This window comes from Excalfactoria chinensis, chromosome 5 (assembly GCF_039878825.1).
Source record: "Excalfactoria chinensis isolate bCotChi1 chromosome 5, bCotChi1.hap2, whole genome shotgun sequence".
Taxonomy (NCBI): domain Eukaryota; kingdom Metazoa; phylum Chordata; class Aves; order Galliformes; family Phasianidae; genus Excalfactoria; species Excalfactoria chinensis.
Genome location: NC_092829.1, coordinates 4,291,362 through 4,309,073, shown reverse-complemented (window position 1 = coordinate 4,309,073; position 17,712 = coordinate 4,291,362). Strand labels below are relative to the sequence as shown.

The window sequence follows — 17,712 nt, the reverse complement described above, 5'->3', positions numbered from 1 at the left end:
CATGCTGAGCGTGCACACATCCGCTGGAGGCATCAAGTGGTTTGGAGGCAGAGGTTGGAGAAATAAAATAGGAACTGAGCTTATTTGAATAGAAAAATTATCGCTGCTGATGGCAGTCATGGAAGGTAACCTGAGAAACTGAGCCACGTGATTTCCTCTGAAATCAGTGTTACTCTTACAGTAGCTGTCAATAAGAAGCAACAGTAAAAGTTAGCTGTGGTAAAAAAGCCTTCCCAACCATTGATGGAGACTGATTGCCCTATTCAGGTAAGCCCAGGCATTTACAAGAACAATCACTTCAATAAAAATAGAGTGTAAAGCCTATGTTTAAAACATGGCCTTTATTAACGCTGTCTACTGAGCTCCATATTTATCTTACATTGAAATAGTTCTGCTTTGCTTAAGAAAAGACAGAAAAAGTGCATTTACAAGAGTACTTTTTCTTTAATTCTCTGCAAAAAAAAAAAGAATGGAAGGAATCGGAATCACAAGTTGACAAATGTTGTAAAATGAGATTTCAAGAAACATTGATTTTAGTAATGCTACTCCATCACTAGTGTTTCGTTCTGACTTTCTGCTGTGTGAACCAGAATATCCCGATATACAGTCTAGAGCATCTATGTTATTAGTCTACAGCATATTAAACACAGAAAAAGGGGCCGAGAACCCCTTCCAATGTACAAACATGAATAAAAAAATCAATAAAAAAATCGCCTTTATACATAATGTATATGCAAACTGCTTTAAATACATGGGTTTGGAAGAGTTATTTACAAACTGTATCTGCCCGTGGGACAATCCACAGACAAAGCATACAAAGTTGCTTTACCTTACGGTCGCATCTCAACTTTGGGAGATAGAAATTCATTCGGCAGCACAGCAAACAGAAGAACTGGCGACAAAAATACCTTAAAGGGCAACCTGATAGATTCTGTTCCTCAAAACAAGGTGAGTAGGAGACTGCCAAAGTTTCCAACCAAAGTCAGAGTTGAATCCAGATGCCCGCTTAGGGTGGAGGACACAGAGCCAGACCCATTTCAATCCAGGTATGGGTAAATCCTCCTGTGAGAGCCAGAACTGACAGGTTTGTTGTATCAAAGAGTGAACTAACCTAGTTTGGTTGGTCGCTTTTTTTCTCTCTTTTTTTTTTTTCCAATTTTATTAATATTTTAAAAAATACATAAAAATACAACATCCAATGTCTGAATAAATATATTTAACAAGTTGCAAGATACCCTTATTTTACACAAAAATTTCAGCTTTAGAAATCTTGTTAAATAACTTCATTGCTGTTATATATTCATTTTTTCGTCTTTTCGTAACAAAATAAAAACTCTGAAATTACATAGAAAAAAGACAAAATATTTTTGTCAAGGGATAAGATAGTCCACTGAAAACCTATTCACAATTCCACTGTAAACATTAATAAACATTAAAATATTTGCATAACTGTGTGCTCAAAAATCCTATAAAAAGTGGAAGACTTGTTACAACTGTAGTTTTCAGTCAACTACACTTCCTTTCACAATTTATTTTGTCCCATTTACACCTTTGAAAACTGGGCACGTTGCTGAACGCGTACTTTGGCAGTTCTGTATCGCAAGTGCTTCCACAAAGAGGAACTACTCACCGAGAGCTACCACGGCTCGGCGGAAGTGCAGCAGTTACTCAGTTCATTTGGATAATACTCTGATGTCTTTACCTGGTGCACTTGCTTTTCTAAGATTACCCGAGAACACCTGAATGCTTCATTGGACATAACTTTTCAGATTTGATAAGTGCCCTTGCTCTGCATTAACAAAAACAGAACAGAAACAAACACAATGACAAGCATGTCACGTTGTGCCTACGAACCTTCAATGAGCTCAATTTCTCCAAACAGTAACTTAAAAACAGACCAAAATAACAACAAAAAAAGAGAGGGTAGGAGGGGAGAACAGATACAGTCCAGCAGTGGAAGTGTGTACAGGATATACTTGGCAATGTTAAACCAGTCGAGTGCTTTCTGTGGCTGAATGTCAGGATTTAAGTCCACGGCAGCAAGCTGCTGGCAAGGCAGAGCAATGTGTATCACCTGCATTCTACAGCAAGCACGTTTTGTGGAGGGGAGGACGACGAAGGACTCATTCCAGTGTCTGATGAAGCAGATGACATGGATGCTCCTGTATGAGACACTGAAGACAGAGAACGTATCAGCATCAGGTGACCAAAGTGCACGTGAGAATGAAGGTGCCTACACTTAATGCATATTAAAAAGACCTCAGAGATTTGGCATATTGCAGAAACAGATGTGAATTTTTGCCAACTCTTTCCATTCTTGTATTCACGTAAGCTGGATGAGTAACCTTACCATCTCTGCATCACAAAGCAATTGCAGCAATCCATTAGATGGGTCACTATGCTGATTCAAAACACAGAATCACAGAATGGCCTGGGTTGGAAGAGACCTTAAGGATCATGAAGCTCCAACCCTCCACCACAGGCAGGGCCACCAACCTCCACATTTAATACCAGCCCAGACTGCCCAGGGCCCCATCATAACTGGCCTTCAACACCTCCAAGGATGGATGGGGCATCCACAGCCTCTCTGGGCAGCTGTTCCAGCTCACTGCTCTCAGACCAAAGAATTTTCCCCTGACATGCAACCTGAATCTTCCTCCTTAAAACTCCACGATTTCCCTAGAAATTCCATATTTCCAATGGACAATTACAATACAGTCCCTGAATGTATTTGCATTCAGACTTTCACATTCTGGAAAGTCTGAGACACTCTTTCTAAATACGTATATATACGTAAAGAATAAACAGATAACATTTTTTCTCCCCCAAAATGCTGTCAAAATTTAATTGCTTCAGATTCTGTATTTTCAAGAAAAACACTGAAAATCTCAGGAGAAGCATACAGAGAATCACACAGAATAACAGGGGCTGGAGGGGACCTGTGGAGATCATTTAAGTCCACAAAGCAAATCTGAACGTTACCTTCTCTGTCTTTCTTTTTTAACCGCTTTCTTCTCCTGTCTATGGTGGCTACTTCTGACTTCAGAGACATGTAGTACTTTCGGATTTCCTGTAGCTTTTCTTGTAAGAAGGAGATCCTTTCAGTGCTGCTCATGTTGTCCAGTTCATCTTAAAAGTAGGAAGAAAAGGGAGAACAGCTTCAACCAGGTGATCTTAAAGAAATGAACGCAATTCTTTGAGTATACAAGATAGAGCACGAAAGATAACACAAGCTTCTCTCATGCTACACCAAAAAGGCATATGCCTAACTTACAATATCAAAACTCACACATATTCCTTGGAGAATGAAATTTCTTGCAAATTCCCCCCAACCCACATCACTTAAAGCAGGCAGATAACACAAGTAAGAATCATGCTGCCCATGAGGAAAGGTTACACTGCAGATATTCCACTCTTCCTCCTAGCTGCACTCTTAATCCTTCTTTATATAAAAACAAATCAGGAAGAGGAGGGAGGTTATCTAACCCTCGATAAACTCTCTCTTTAACCAAATTTAGTGTTAAGCTGTATTTATACTGAAAAAGGAAAAACAACATAAAATACAGCAAATAATTGTTTAGCATCCAATCTTCTTATCACCACCTCTTCAACCACAGCCTTGATTTTAGCAGTCTCAACTCCTGAACTGCCATTTAGTACTTTGACCACCCCACCATAACCTGGATTTTCAGTTACATTCACTTTTTTGAGGAGGGTGGGAGAGTTGGGATTCCAGCATACAGTGGCTTCGTAATCCCAAATTTGCTGAAAGATGGCCAAAAATTATCTGGGATCAAGTGAACAGAGAAACATGGGAGGGGGATATCATAGAATCATAGAATAGTCTGGGCTGCAAAGGCCCACAGTGCTCATCCAGCCCAACCCGCTGCTGTGTGCAGGGTCACCAACCAGCAGCCCAGGCTGCCCAGAGCCACATCCAGCCTGGCCTTGAATGCCTGCAGGGATGGGGCATCCACAGCCTCCTTGGGCAGCCTGTTCCACTGCGTCACCACCCTCTGGGGGAAAAACTTCCTCCTAAGATCCAACCTAAACCTCCCCTAAGTTAAATGGGAAAACAAAAACCAAGAAAAAAAAAAAAAGAAAAACACAGATATTTTTCAAATTATTATTATTTTAAATGAGTAATTAACATAACTATGAAACTTAAGGGTTAATTCTGAAGGCTTTGCTGAAGCTTTTCTAAAATACCCAAGTTCAATAAAGTTTGTCTTTCACAGTTTTGGTTGATATAAAATAAAACAATGATCTTACTGAGCTGAAAGCTCCATTTGTACACTCTAGGTGAAGAATTCTGGTGGTGGTGTTTCTCTCTGTGTTTATCCTTTTCTCCATCTTTGATGTGAGGTGAAACCACTCTTGCAGGGGATCGAGAAATCTTCTGTGGTTTTGATGAGTTTAAGTGTTTTACAGGAGTACATTTACTAGAGCTGTCCAGGACAGGAAGGTCTTCACTGTCACTGCTTTGTCCTGCAGTAAGAGAAATGTATTGGAACTTCATGAAAATGATCAAGTTTTTAAAACTGTAGCTGTAGTCAGAGAAATTAATAAGAATTAATAAGAAAGATGAGCTGCTGCTTGCTTAGAAAGTTCCAAAATGCACACTGGAAAAATTGCATCACATTCACTTGGTACCTTTGTCACATAGTTTGGGCTTCTAATTGAAAGCAGATACTAGAACACAGTTTCATTAAAAAAACAAACAAAATACCAACAAACGCCCTTTCCCCCGTATTAATACAAGTAGGTAGCAAACAGTTGTGCAGATATTCTACGTTGCTTTGTGTATTTACTAAATTGCTTTACAAACCTGAAAGAACACGTCTAAAATATGACTACCAGCACAGAAGCTTTAACGAGAAACAGAAAACTGCAAGCTACAGAATACGCAAATAATTTGGATTCCCACAATAATTGCAATATTCCACATAAGCAGTTAAATATGTCTGAATATTCTATGTCAGATAATTACTATTTTAGGTTGATATCTTAAAACTTGAACAGCGCTCTTGTAGTGCCTAAATTCATTGACTCACTCAATTCAGCCTCTTCAGTTTGGATCTAATCACCAAAAATGAGCTATGGGAACACAAGTTCTATCTAACAGAAATAATGTGTCAGAATGAAACAGTGGGCCCTATGCATGTTTATATGTCAGCATAACCTCCCCCTCATCTCCCTCAGGAATGTACCTGTTCCATTCTTCTCATTTTTGGCTGCAGCACTTGTTCGCTTTGGAGTACGCTTTTGTTTTTTGGCCAGTGTTCCACTATTGCTATCACTGGGCCTTTTTTGACCTGCATGAGGTAGGGGGGAAAAAAAAACACAAACATCTCAAGTATTTCTGCTATTAGCCAGCACTCTTTTATAAGCAAGAATGTCATTAAAAGCTAGAAGGCAAAGCAAACTGGTGAGCTTTAGCAACGTAATACCAGACTTAAAGACGATCAGAAATCACTACAAAGGAAGCTGACGTCTCACAAGGAAACACTCACCCTTCTCTCCAATGTCTCTTTCTGGCACCACTATACTACAGTTGCTGGACGTAGTACTGGCTTCAAATCCATTAGCAGACTCACTCTCACAGAGCGCTTCTTGAGATTCTTCTGCCACGCTGTCCACCTCAATAGTCATGTCACTTTCACTCTTGATGCTGTGGGACTCGTCTTGACTAAGTGTAAGTGGTGAGGCCACTGAGAAGCTCGACTGCACAGCAGTGGGTAAGGCAGATGGATTTGAAATATTAGGGTCCGGTTTTTCCGATGTATCTTCACTACTGCTCTTCTCCTTTTCGTCCAAGTCATCCAAGTCTACTTCATGACAGAGCAAGGTTTCAGGACCGATCTGAGGCATTGTGTCATCCTCGTCTTTCAAGGGAACGTTACTGTTCTCTTCAGACGGACACTGAAAGTTCTCGCTCCTCAGTTCTTGTCCGTGCTGCACCGATTCTGCCACAAGGGATGGCATTTCTTCATTTTCAGTTCTGACTGACTCTTCAGCATTCAGCCCCCTACATTCCTCTGCCCCAGTACATTCATTGGTCCTCTCCTCAGATAAGATATTTGGGACTTCCATTTCACTCTCTCGTCGACTTCTTTTCTCAGGAGAAGCCTGCTCCAAAATCTTCCTTTTCAAAAGCTTCTTATCTTTTGTGGAAGGTTCTGTTTCCGTTTCAGTAGTGCTGGAAAACTCTCTACAGTCCAAGGAAGACACATCTAACCTTTCATTTTCTGTAAGAGACTCATTAGTCACCTCTTCTTGACTTCCTGGAGAAACCTTTGCATTCTCTAAGCAGAGATCTTTTGTCTTGCTCCTTCTCCCTTTTCCTTTAGGTGATTTTTCAGCTTCCCTCTTGATTTCTTCCATTTGCTCTGTTTTATTCCCAAAAATCGGAACTATTTGTTCGCTTTCTTCAACTTCCAGTTTCAGGATTTCTAATGGCTGCACTTGAGTCCTGTCGTTTTCTCTCAGTGCGTGAGGAATCTTTGGGCTTTCCTCATCTAGCTTCTCATCGTTTGGTTTTTCATTTTTTTCCAGTTCTGAAGTTTCTGGAGAAAACTCCTCATTCATGTTCTTCTCAGATGATTCATCTGCCTCACTGTCAGACGAAGCAGAATCTGCAAAAATTTTAGAGTAAAGAAATAAAGAAATAGAAGGGAACGGCACCGCGGCTCATTTAATACGGAACCATTCGTTTTTCCAACTACACACAAGCCCTTTTCCAGTAATCTATGCAATTAAAATCAATTTACAATAAGCAATCCCAAAGAGCAGCAAAAAAACCCACTTACTACAGTTCTTATTGCAGCCCCAACCCCCTATTCAACAACAGCAGTGATGGTAATACTACCTCCTCAATGATCCAGTACAACCGTATTGCAGTTTCTAGTAGCAAAAATAATTTTACAGATTCCCATGTGGATGTCAATGAATTATTGCATGAATCACACACCGCATAAAACTTCAGCATTATTATGTTACCAGAAGATTATTTGGGGACCCACACTAAACAGAGACGGCGATTTCACTTCAATTCTCATTTGCAGAGGCTCAAAAATCCCAAAAAATATCACAGTCATTTGCATATAATTAACTTCTTTACTGGATGATGGAGTACGGAGGCTGTGGACTTAATTTCCATTATAAACACTATTATTATTCCACTGGGTCTGTTCAGGATTAAGACTGAAAGGCTCCGGCTAAAGAATATGGGATGACTTGCGCTGTCACTTCCACACCACGGCTCTCCTATGAGCAAACTGTGCTCTCCAGCAGTTTCAATTCATCTACTTCCAATCAAATTCACAGGCAGATTAAAAAAAATAATAATAATAAATAATAATAATTAAAAAAAATAATAATAATAATCAAACTTCTTTTCAAAAAAGGTACTAAAAAAACCCTCAAAAACATACACAGGACTGAGAGCACTCACCGTTTGATCCTCTATCAGAATCAAACATTCCTGAGCTACGTCTTGTCTGCCTGCGAGGTGTTGCTAAAATCAAAATTGACAATATTAATTTTTCACAGAGTCAAATCTGCACCAGAAATGTGTTTTTGTCACATCGCTTTTACACTGACTGTGTACGCAGGACTTTAAAGCTTCTGAAAGCACTCTGTTCACTGAAGTTGTCATGTTAATGCACTGCATTACATCACTGTTTACATGCACTTCCATGCCAGAACAAGAGTGCATCAGATGTACCTTCTGTTCCATTTGGCAAAGGTGAGGAATCTGACAAGTTGTTCCGTGCACTTCTGGCTCCTGATTTACCTTCACTATTAGGTGTTTTGGATAAAGATGTGTTTGATGGAAGAGTAGATTTCAGAGGAGGTCGCCCACGCTTCGATTTTTGTTTCTCCTCATCTTTCTTCTCATCCTTCTCACTGTCTTCTTTATTCTGAGGGAGAAAATGAACATTTTATTAAGGTGTAAACTTCTCCTTTTTCCCTACGCATTTATTAGAAAGCCAGAGTATGGACTGAATCATCCATTTCTTTTTAAGTAGGGAACATGATAGTCATAAGTATGGTACTACAAGAAACTTATTGACATAATCTATATTACTTTTGCTTTTTTCTTCTGTTTTCTCTTTGGTCCTCCTTTGTCCACAGGCCAGATAATGCGATCAGCTTTCACCCATTCATCATACCTAAAAGCAAGTCATAAAGTATTAGATATAGAAAATGCTGTTTGCAATATGATGCTTAGAAAATGACAGAAAACATTTAGCAAGGAGAGGCAGCAAAGTAGAGCCCACATCTACAGATGTATGGAGTATCCAGCACTAGAAATATTGACTAAATTGCTAAGAAATTATTAGGTTTCTAGTAACAGTTTCTGAGTTTGCATTAAATTGTCTGAAGGACACCAAGCCCACAAACAAACTTCACGTTGCCACAAAAATGGAATTTGCTTGATTTACTCAAAAATTCACAGACCTGGAACATCTAAAGTTACATACTTGAAAAGCTTTTATTTAAAAATAATAATAATAAATTAATTCTGCGATATTTTTGCTTATGTAATTACCATTTTCCAACAAAGAACAAAACAAGCAATTTCTACAGCTGTACTGAATATAAAACATGGCTGCCAAGAGAAGCATTCGATCATTTTTTTTCTGTAGTTCCTTGCTGCTGGGCTCTCTCTTAACCTCCCTACGTGTAACAACCGTTCCTTATAATCACGGGGAACAATGAATCCAAGAATAGATTCTGTTGCCAAAATCTCAGTGCTCTTCTAATTGCAGACATCCTCACTATTACCGATGCTTCTTTTACACAGAAGTCTGATGCTGCTGACACCAGCTGACACAATAGATAATAGAGATACCTCTGCAAGGAGAGAGGACCATTCACAGTAAGCAGGACGGAAACTTGGAAACATACAACTGTACTCTGAGATTTCAATACTACAGCATCGGACCATGAACCAAATTCCCTCCACTGAAAAACGTAACAGTCAGATAATATTACCACGTCGATAATTCAATTCCAGACAAGCCACTGACTCTCTTTCTCTTTTGTTTCCTAAAAACAAAATCTCTTTTGGAAGTAATAATCATTTTAACAAATCAAGACATGAAAGACGTTGCATTCTCCTCACCTTACATTCCAACCATAGTAATGCACTAAATATAAAACCTCTCCATCATCAGTCTCAGTGCTTTTAATGCTGGCTTCATAAATTTTCTGAGTCTTTCCACGTCCATATTTTACTTTCACTTTGGTTCCAGTCAGGCAAGGTTCTGTATCCTCCTCATCCTCTTCACCTTCTGATTCTCCTTTGTTCTCAATCTCCTCCCTGCAGTAAAATGTATTTTAAATATCCACTAATTAGTGACAAAGCTTTACCATTTAAGTAGCACAGCCAAGCTACTGCCAAAGCAAAAAAGACTGCAACAAAACAAGTTCATTTGCTGCATCACGCCCTGCCTCTGGAGCCAGCCTGAACACAACTCTGCAGGCTTAGGATTTTAATGAAAATTTAGATAACTCAGAAAGAGGTATAAATCAAACTCAATGCTTGGCTTCTAATTAAGACAGGAAAAACTAACTTCAATTTTTAAAATATAATTGCTTTTGACACACTGCTGTAAATAATAGTCTCTTCTGTATGTTGCTTAACAGCCTAAAATTTATTAACAGCATATGAAAGTTTAGAGCGCAGTGATTCCCTCCTGGATATAAACACCATTCCAATGGAACAAATATTGATTACCATAGTTTTAACCAAGATCAGAAGTGTCTAGACAGCTCTTCTGTCTATACCTACATCTTACTAGCAACATCCAACCTTAAAACACAATATCTAACTATAGTTCCAACAATCATAACCAGCTGTTAGGATGAACTTAAAAGAATGTTAAGCTACAAAAAGAGTCAGCAGCAGAGGCAATCCTGAAAGACTACAAGTTTACTTTAAACAATATGTATTCACCAGCCTTCAGGGACAGATGAACTTCGATGCCCTCGTCACTTGACATAACTCTGCAACCTCTCACCCACCCACACTGCATCCCCTTTTTACATACTATGGTCTGCTGAAAGATTTCTCTTTGGGTTGCACAGTGATGCTTTCTTTAAAGTAACTGTGTGCTCCCACTCCTCAAACCCCTTTAAAACATGAAACAGCTCTACCAGGCTTTACCCAGTATCAGCTGTGTCCCACACAATTCAGCCAAATGGACACGAAAAACAAGGCAGGAAGACCAGCTTAAACAACTAAGATACTGTTCTACACCACAGCCAGGGTTAGTGAAGAAAAGGCCTACTCTGGCAACAAGGTAAGACACCTGGAGACAGCTTGCTTCTGACCAAACCCACTTCAACTTGTGAGACTTTGTTTCTGGACAGTGCTTTCCCTTGGAAGATTTCTTTTCTATACTCTTTCCTCACCCACCAGTCAGTCTGTCTGTGTCCTTTCTACATCTCACTATCCAGTAGTTTCCAACCTATCTTCAGGTTTCATTCAAACTTCCTCTTCTCCTTTGCTTTCTTAGCTGAACTTCTGCCTACCAAGGATACATTAAAAGTAACCATGAAAACATGTGAATTGTACCTTCACCAGCCATCGCTAAACACAGAAGAGAGGCTGTTTTGTATTTTAACTGCCCAGTTGCTCACCATCCATCCATACAACAGCCCTGTCTTACTTGTTGCCTATATAGGAGTGTGATAAAATAAGACCTTGGCAAGACCTTCAAGAAGATGGAAATGAAAAATACTGCTTCCCACATCTACCAGAAAAAGGCAATACCTTAAGATACAATAAACTCTACAAGCCCAAAATAGCATTTTCCTTTCCCTTTCCAGCTGAGCAAATGAGGTTTCAGATTTTCACACTGTAGAAACTAGACAGACCGCCAAATTCTGTGGATATTCTTGCTTGAAACATGCTCTATGCTGACAAAGATACACTTCTGAGGTGACTCAAATTAACGCTTACCTCTCCCTCTGCCTCTCCTCATCTTCATCTGACTCTTTATCAGACTCCTCCTGCTTTTTAATCTTTTTCTCTTTTTGCTTTGGTGTACTTTTTCTCCCTAGTAGAGTTTCATTTTCTTTCTTTTCTGCATTCTCAAGGCTTTCCTCTATATCTTTGTTTTCCTTGTTGTTGTCTTTTAATTTATCTTGTGTTTTATCATCTTCACTATCTTTTTTAGCAGGGGTTGCATCACGGGCAAGCCGTCTTCGTCCCTAGAACAGAAATAAAACCTGATTAAAATCTACTGTCACTTGTTCTCAGTATAGGCCCCCCAAATACATGGATGGAAGAAAGGATGGAGCTAACACCAAAGAGCAAAATCTTAATAGATTACAATCTTAATAGATTAATTTAAGCAGTTTTGTTATCAACGGGAATAAAGAGGATGAGGTTGGGAGAATTCCGGGCTGCCTGTAAGGTCTGCTGTCCCTGACAACAACAGCAATACTGCTGAAGTGCTCATATTGGACTGCGACAAGGCACCTTCCTTTTAGTGCCTCGTCCCAATAGCTACCTGTTGATTACATAGGATTCATCTGTCAGCTTTAGAAATACGGAATGTTTTACAGGTATTTTCAGTAGTGGAACAAACTGCTGTTTAGGACTTTCCTAGACTGATTCTTGGGGCTCTAGTACAGGTTTATCATGTTACTACTAAAGTATATTTGACAGGGACACTGCACAGTGACTTGAACATTTAAGTTCGTTATGAAGAAATACTGTGCTAATAATCAGCTCTTTCTGTGGTAAAAAAACGGGTCTTCCTTTGATTCTGAAGGCTTCAGCAGTCCCCTGATATGCCTGCATGACACAAAGCTCCAGGTTCCACAGGCAAGTACAAGTGCTCACCCATAACCAGGACTACCCTGCTGGTTCACAGTGTTCTGCTGTCATACAGCTCTCAGTAGCTCTCAGACCACCCCCGAACAGAAACACAACTGATAACCAACACAGGCTTAGCAAATCCTATGGAAGGTTTACAAAATGAATAATCAAAACACAATTAACAGCTGAACACCAACTCCTGTTCACTGAATGCTGTCCTGTAAGAGTGCTAATTCAAATGTACAGTTGCTGCACAAGGGAAAACTCATTATGTAAACTGTTCAGTATACAAAGGGGTTTAAGTACTAAATAGAAATCAGTCTGAACTACTTACCCTCGGGGATCTTAGTTCTATTTCTTCTTTTTCACTCTCGCTGCTGGAATAATTTTCTTCTGCTTCTTTTTTTACTTCTGTTGGAGGCATTTTTTGCTCCTCTTTCACACTCTCCTCCATTGGTTCCTCGTGTTTCTGTATGTCTTCTACCACTTTTGGTTCATTGTGATGAATGGTCCTAAACTGAATGTTTGCAGAACGGCAGTACTCTTCAAAACCATAAAGATACCTGTATAAAATAAGAGTTTCATCTACATTTCAGCTTTTATTTTTCTTTATCCAAGTGCAAAAAAACCATTTTCCTGTTCATAGGGAAACACAGGAACTTCAGGAAGAAAAAAAAGCAGAAGAGCAGTTTCTGAAATAAAGTAACTCTGAACAAGAAGTCAAGCAGCAAAAAAGACACCTCAGCACGCACACACAGGTGCTTCCCACAATTTTAACTTCAACCCTCTTCAAATAAGAACTCGTGACAGTGCAGCCTAAGAACATATAACAGTTTTGCAAACACAGAGTGACAGCAAAGATCGGTCTAGTATTAAAATACGGGCATATAAACAAGTTAGCACACGGTAATGAATTGCCATGCATCAGCTTGTTCTCTGTGAACTGCCTGCGTACACACTCTGATCTAGTTACATGTGAGGGAAACGTGAAGTAGCAGATCCCTCAAGGAATAAATATGCAAACCACAACACGCTATCGTGTGTCCATACAACCATTATTTCCACATTAACAGCAACTTAGCACGTATTTACTTCTTTAATGATACGTACTCTTCACTGTAAAATACAGACCTTAAACATGTGCCCACTTCAAATGCCACTGAAGATAGTCTGAACATTTTCATCTTCATCAACATGAACATGAGTTGAGTCACTAGCCATTCATCCCTATTCAATCAGCCAAATTTCCTTAGGTTCGAGTCAAGAGAACCTCATTCTTCCCTTTTACTCAAAAAGCCCAATTGTTTCTTGTTCAAACTTTCAGGAGAATAAATAATAAAAATAATCTTTATTTAGAAAATGAGTCTGAAAAGTGTAAATCCTAAAAGGTTTCCATTTCAAAAGTAAGAACATGACTTAAAACCAGGTGTTAGAATACAGTTTCACACTTTCTTTTATTACAGTAGCAGTTCTACTACACAACACTGTCACATCCACCACAGCAATATATGTTAATTATGTTCTAAAGCTATTAATTTACAGAAGATGACATTTAAACATGCAGTTTGATATCCTTCTCTATCAACATTTGTGAGGAATAATTTGTAAGGGATTCAAGCTGGACATTAGGAAGTATTACTTCTCATAAAGGGTGGTCAGGCACTGGAATGCACTGCCCAGGGAGGTGGTGGAGTCACCGACCCTGTGGGTGTTCAAGAAGCAGTTGGATGTTGTATTGAGGGACATGGTTTAGTGGGAGCTATTGGTAATAGGTGAACGGTTGGACTGGATGATCTTTTAGGTCTTTTCCAACCTTGTTAATTCTATGATTCTATGAAAAACCTGCTCTCTGCATGCAGCATCTACAGACTTGAACGGCATGCAACTGAGATTAATAACCAGGAATTGCAAACCTGAATTTGCCACAGTATTTTTTTCTAATAACTTTTGTTGTTGTGTGCTGAAATGGTATCATCACGCGCTGAAAACGAATGTTTCTCGATTAAAAAAAAGAGCAGAATTCTAATGCAGCCCTGAGCACTCCCTTCTTTCCTCCATCAGTTCAATCCCTGGCACTGGAAAATGCTCAAAATTGCTAATTAACTGAAGAATGTCACCTACTGCTCCATTAAACTACCTAAAATTGCTTGAATATTGTACATGTTATTAACAGCAACAGAAGAAGTAAAAAAGCAATGCTTTCATTATTTTACAAGAGAACTTACTTTCTGTAAGCAGTTTTTACATTGTACGAAGCTGCCGAGTTCAATATAGGAATGCCAAGGTCCATATAAATTTGCTTCCAAACAGCACCGCTCTCAATCTTTGGGGGGAGAAAATAAATGAGAAAGATGTAAGCTTTCATGTTATGTTAACCAAGAACGTTAAGGAATGACACCTAACACAAACACAAATCACAACCTTTACGGACGATGAGACATATTTAGTTTGAGGGAACACCCGACACTTACATTGTCACACCCACCCTGCTGATATACCAGTCTAAACAGTTTGAAGAGATTAAGGTCCTTGTAGCCCAAGACAGGTGGTTTATTGATAGGAGTACCTAAGGAAAACAAAAATGGAAATGAAATATTATCACACAGAACAGCAAACTGCTTCCTCCATTTATTCAGCACACACTTGATTGCTAATAGTCTTCTACGTTTTAACATTTCTATTTCATAGCTCAAAGATGTGTCACAAGTCAGTAGTTTCCCCACCAACAATCAAGGCTTCATCCTCTTTTGAACACATCATGAATTTCTTGGTGGTTTATTAGCATGCTGGCAGTAGCTGCCTGATAACTATGATTTGTGCAATAATCCCAATCCCATTGGCTGCATCCCACTGTTCCCCCTTTGGAGGTTATGGGCAGCCAGAATTGCAGCAAGCTGTACAGAGTGCCTGACCAACGCTGGAATACAGCAACGTGTGAAGAGATCAACTCCAAGCACTGTGGTCTGAAAGGAATGGGAAAGGGGCTGAAATGTTGCATTACAAAAAGACACACAAACAGTCAGAGCCTGAAACAAAACGAATTCCTAACAGGATGTGAATATTTGGGACCGCTCTGGGAAAATGAAAGAAGCTGAATTGGATGAATAGCAATGACCTAAAGAACAATTAATTACAAAAGGAGAAACCAAAAGAGACTCTGGGCAAGTGGCTGCATATGTACAGCATCCCTCCCAGCATGAAGGTGTATCACCACGTTTCCCCACTGCTTGTTATCTCCCTTCACCTTCATACAATAGTATCTGGAATCCTGGAAATAACTCTGTAGGACTTTGGGAATAATGTCACAATTATACAACTGAAAGCACATTCATAGTCAGAGAATATAGAACAAATCTAGCAAGAATAGAAATACTGCTTTAAAAGGGCGCAGGTTAAAAAAAAGAAAGGCAGGGAGGAAGATGAGAAAGATGCAGCCCTGAAAAGTCCTGTATATTGCTCAAGCAACACGCTGGATTAAGGAACAGTTTCTGCACTGGGTGTTCAAATTAAGTGCACAAACACTTTCCTGTTCCTCCTCTGCAAGTCACTGATGTCATCCCTCCTCTTGGTTCGAAGTAGGTTTCTAAGAGTGCTTAAGGGAGTGCGGAAGGAAGAAAACAGAAGGGGGAGGATCTGGGTAACTGGAAAAGTCCAAAAATTTGGATGACTCCAGCAACATTTTTTTCTTAATTATTGATTTCTATTTTTCCCTAAGATCCTCTTGCTCCACCAAAGCAGGTTATCTGTAGAAACACAGGTTCTACACAGGCAGGCTGAAAATGATACTGGCAATCTGCCACAATACATGATCTTTTTCTAAGCCTGTGATAAGCACTGGCAATACTGAACAGACTTTCATAGTCAAAGACATAGAGATGCAGAGTATATTTAGCAAAAATTAAGCTGATTTTTTAATGTATTTTCATTATAAAACCCTTTTTATTCCCATTAGAAGAAACCAAGGGAGAAATATTCTGACACCATGTACAGCATCAGTCTCATAGCCACTGCAAATGTGAATAGCTTATGCAACAGTTGTCCAAAGAGAGCAGGATGTACCTGCTGACTACCTAAATGTTGCACAAGCCTTTCCAATGGATGTCTTACCCCAGGACATTAAATGTTCCAATTAATTACAGTCTCACCTAATTTTGTAAGGAAAATCTTTTTAAATATGACATTTTCTTGTTCTAGCTAGTGGACAAGGTAGAATGTTCTTGCTTCAGGCGAGTATCACTGCTAAATCTGTGCATGATTAAGACAAGGGGCTGAAGATGGCACTTCTCTCATTATCTGTTGGTTGAATTTCATCATCCATGAACAGCCACCTCAGACTCCAACCTGAGTCTAACAGCAGCAGAATTTCCAGCCATGGCTGTTACAAGAAAACAGCCAAGAGCTTATTTAACAGTGACACACACACACAAAAGGTTTTATAAAAGCAAAACAAAAACACCTCAAGGAGGATTTAAGTTTTCTTTGTGCACTGTGCTTCAAAGAACTTGAGGCAGATCTGCCACATGAAAATGGGTAGAAGTGTTTTCCCTTGTCCAGGCTGCTGTCCTTGCTCACTGATGTGAGGACATGCTCATAACAGAGCATGTTATGATGCTACACAGAGGGCTCGAATCCCGGGGGTTGGACTCGATGATCTCTAAGGTCCCTTCCAACTCGCACGATACTATGATACTATGATAACAACATACACATTAAAAAGCCAGTAGAAAAGTGGAGTGAAGATTAAAGAACATTCATTTGGCATTACCTCTGTCTTCCATAAACTTATAGAGCTGTTGGAGGAAGTTGTCCCTCTCTTCAGGATCAAGCTCTTCCTCGGGCTGTGAAAACAAATGTGGTCACAATGACAACAAAGTAGGCAAAGTAACACTTTATTTCAACAGAAGCATAACAGCAAAAACTAAACCCAAACCACTTTCTGCTTGGTCCCACACCCCTAAGGTGGAGAAACATGCAGAAGACATACTTTCCTTGGGGGGTTACAGTGGGTACCTCAAGAGAAGAAAAAGAAAATGCAAAAGAGCATTAAGTGTGATCCTCAAAATGAAAATATTCACTGTTTAGTGCCTCACTGTAATACAGACGGGGTCTGTTATTTGCAGGATCAAAGTAGTTCACAGGAACACTGGATTTGTTTGTTTACTAACCTTCCTCACCTGTACTACAGTAAATGCTGGTGAACAACGCTGCCTCCAACTCTTCCTATTTTTGATGCTCAAGACATAATTCCTTTTGTGATTAAGCACTGATGCTTGCTTTCAGCTCACATTTGGAAACACTTTTACAGATACTTCCACAATTCCCTAAATACGTATATTCCATACTTTTCTATTATAAGTTCCTTCATCTTAGCTTTAAAACTTAAAAAGAGAAACACGAACATTACGGTAAGTAGTCCACATTGTATAACAATGCATTTTCTTCTTTTAACCATGAAAGTAAAGTAAATTTGGGGGAGGACTGAAGGGAAGAAAAGAGCAAAATCCATTTTGATATATCTATGTAAACTTCATTCTTAGATTCTAGCAGAGCCCAACAAAATCTTTTCCCCACAGCTCTTTATGCACACCACATTCTTCCTGCCAGCCTGGCAATCATGGGACTGCTGGTAAGGCAGTCTGAACAAGGAAGATTGCAGCTGTCTTGAGAGAAAGATGCAGAGTACGTGTCAAAAATCTAACATTACATTATTAAAAATAACAGAAAAGTCACACGCGGTTCCAGAAGGAAAGCAGAAGAGTAATATCAACCTCAGCCTTCTCTGTGTTCTACAAACATGAAGCTCCAAGGCAGGAAGAGAGGCAGTGAAATGTAAATGTGTCTGCTACTGCCTTGTTAACCAGAAAGCAATCTGCCAA

The 17,712-nt window shown here is 39.4% G+C and overlaps 1 protein-coding gene across 4 annotated transcripts in view; it reads right to left on the bottom strand.

The window, feature by feature from the left end:
- Positions 1–308: 308 nt before the first annotated feature.
- ARID4A (AT-rich interaction domain 4A) overlaps positions 309–17,712 on the bottom strand; it is a 43,806-nt gene continuing 26,402 nt past the window's right edge. The window contains exons 12-25 of one of the 4 annotated variants that reach the window (XM_072337646.1): positions 16,602–16,674; positions 14,308–14,402; positions 14,062–14,159; positions 12,171–12,399; positions 10,973–11,223; positions 9,131–9,328; positions 8,090–8,174; positions 7,727–7,922; positions 7,454–7,516; positions 5,514–6,635; positions 5,211–5,315; positions 4,273–4,488; positions 2,983–3,129; positions 309–2,174 (exon numbers count right to left, since the gene is read on the bottom strand). In XM_072337646.1, the coding sequence (XP_072193747.1) occupies positions 2,071–2,174; positions 2,983–3,129; positions 4,273–4,488; positions 5,211–5,315; positions 5,514–6,635; positions 7,454–7,516; positions 7,727–7,922; positions 8,090–8,174; positions 9,131–9,328; positions 10,973–11,223; positions 12,171–12,399; positions 14,062–14,159; positions 14,308–14,402; positions 16,602–16,674 (2,982 nt within the window). In that variant the 3' untranslated portion in view covers positions 309–2,070. The remainder of the gene's footprint in view (positions 2,175–2,982; positions 3,130–4,272; positions 4,489–5,210; positions 5,316–5,513; positions 6,636–7,453; positions 7,517–7,726; positions 7,923–8,089; positions 8,175–9,130; positions 9,329–10,972; positions 11,224–12,170; positions 12,400–14,061; positions 14,160–14,307; positions 14,403–16,601; positions 16,675–17,712) is intronic. The other 3 variants (XM_072337648.1, XM_072337647.1, XM_072337649.1) reach the window with 3 other exon arrangements.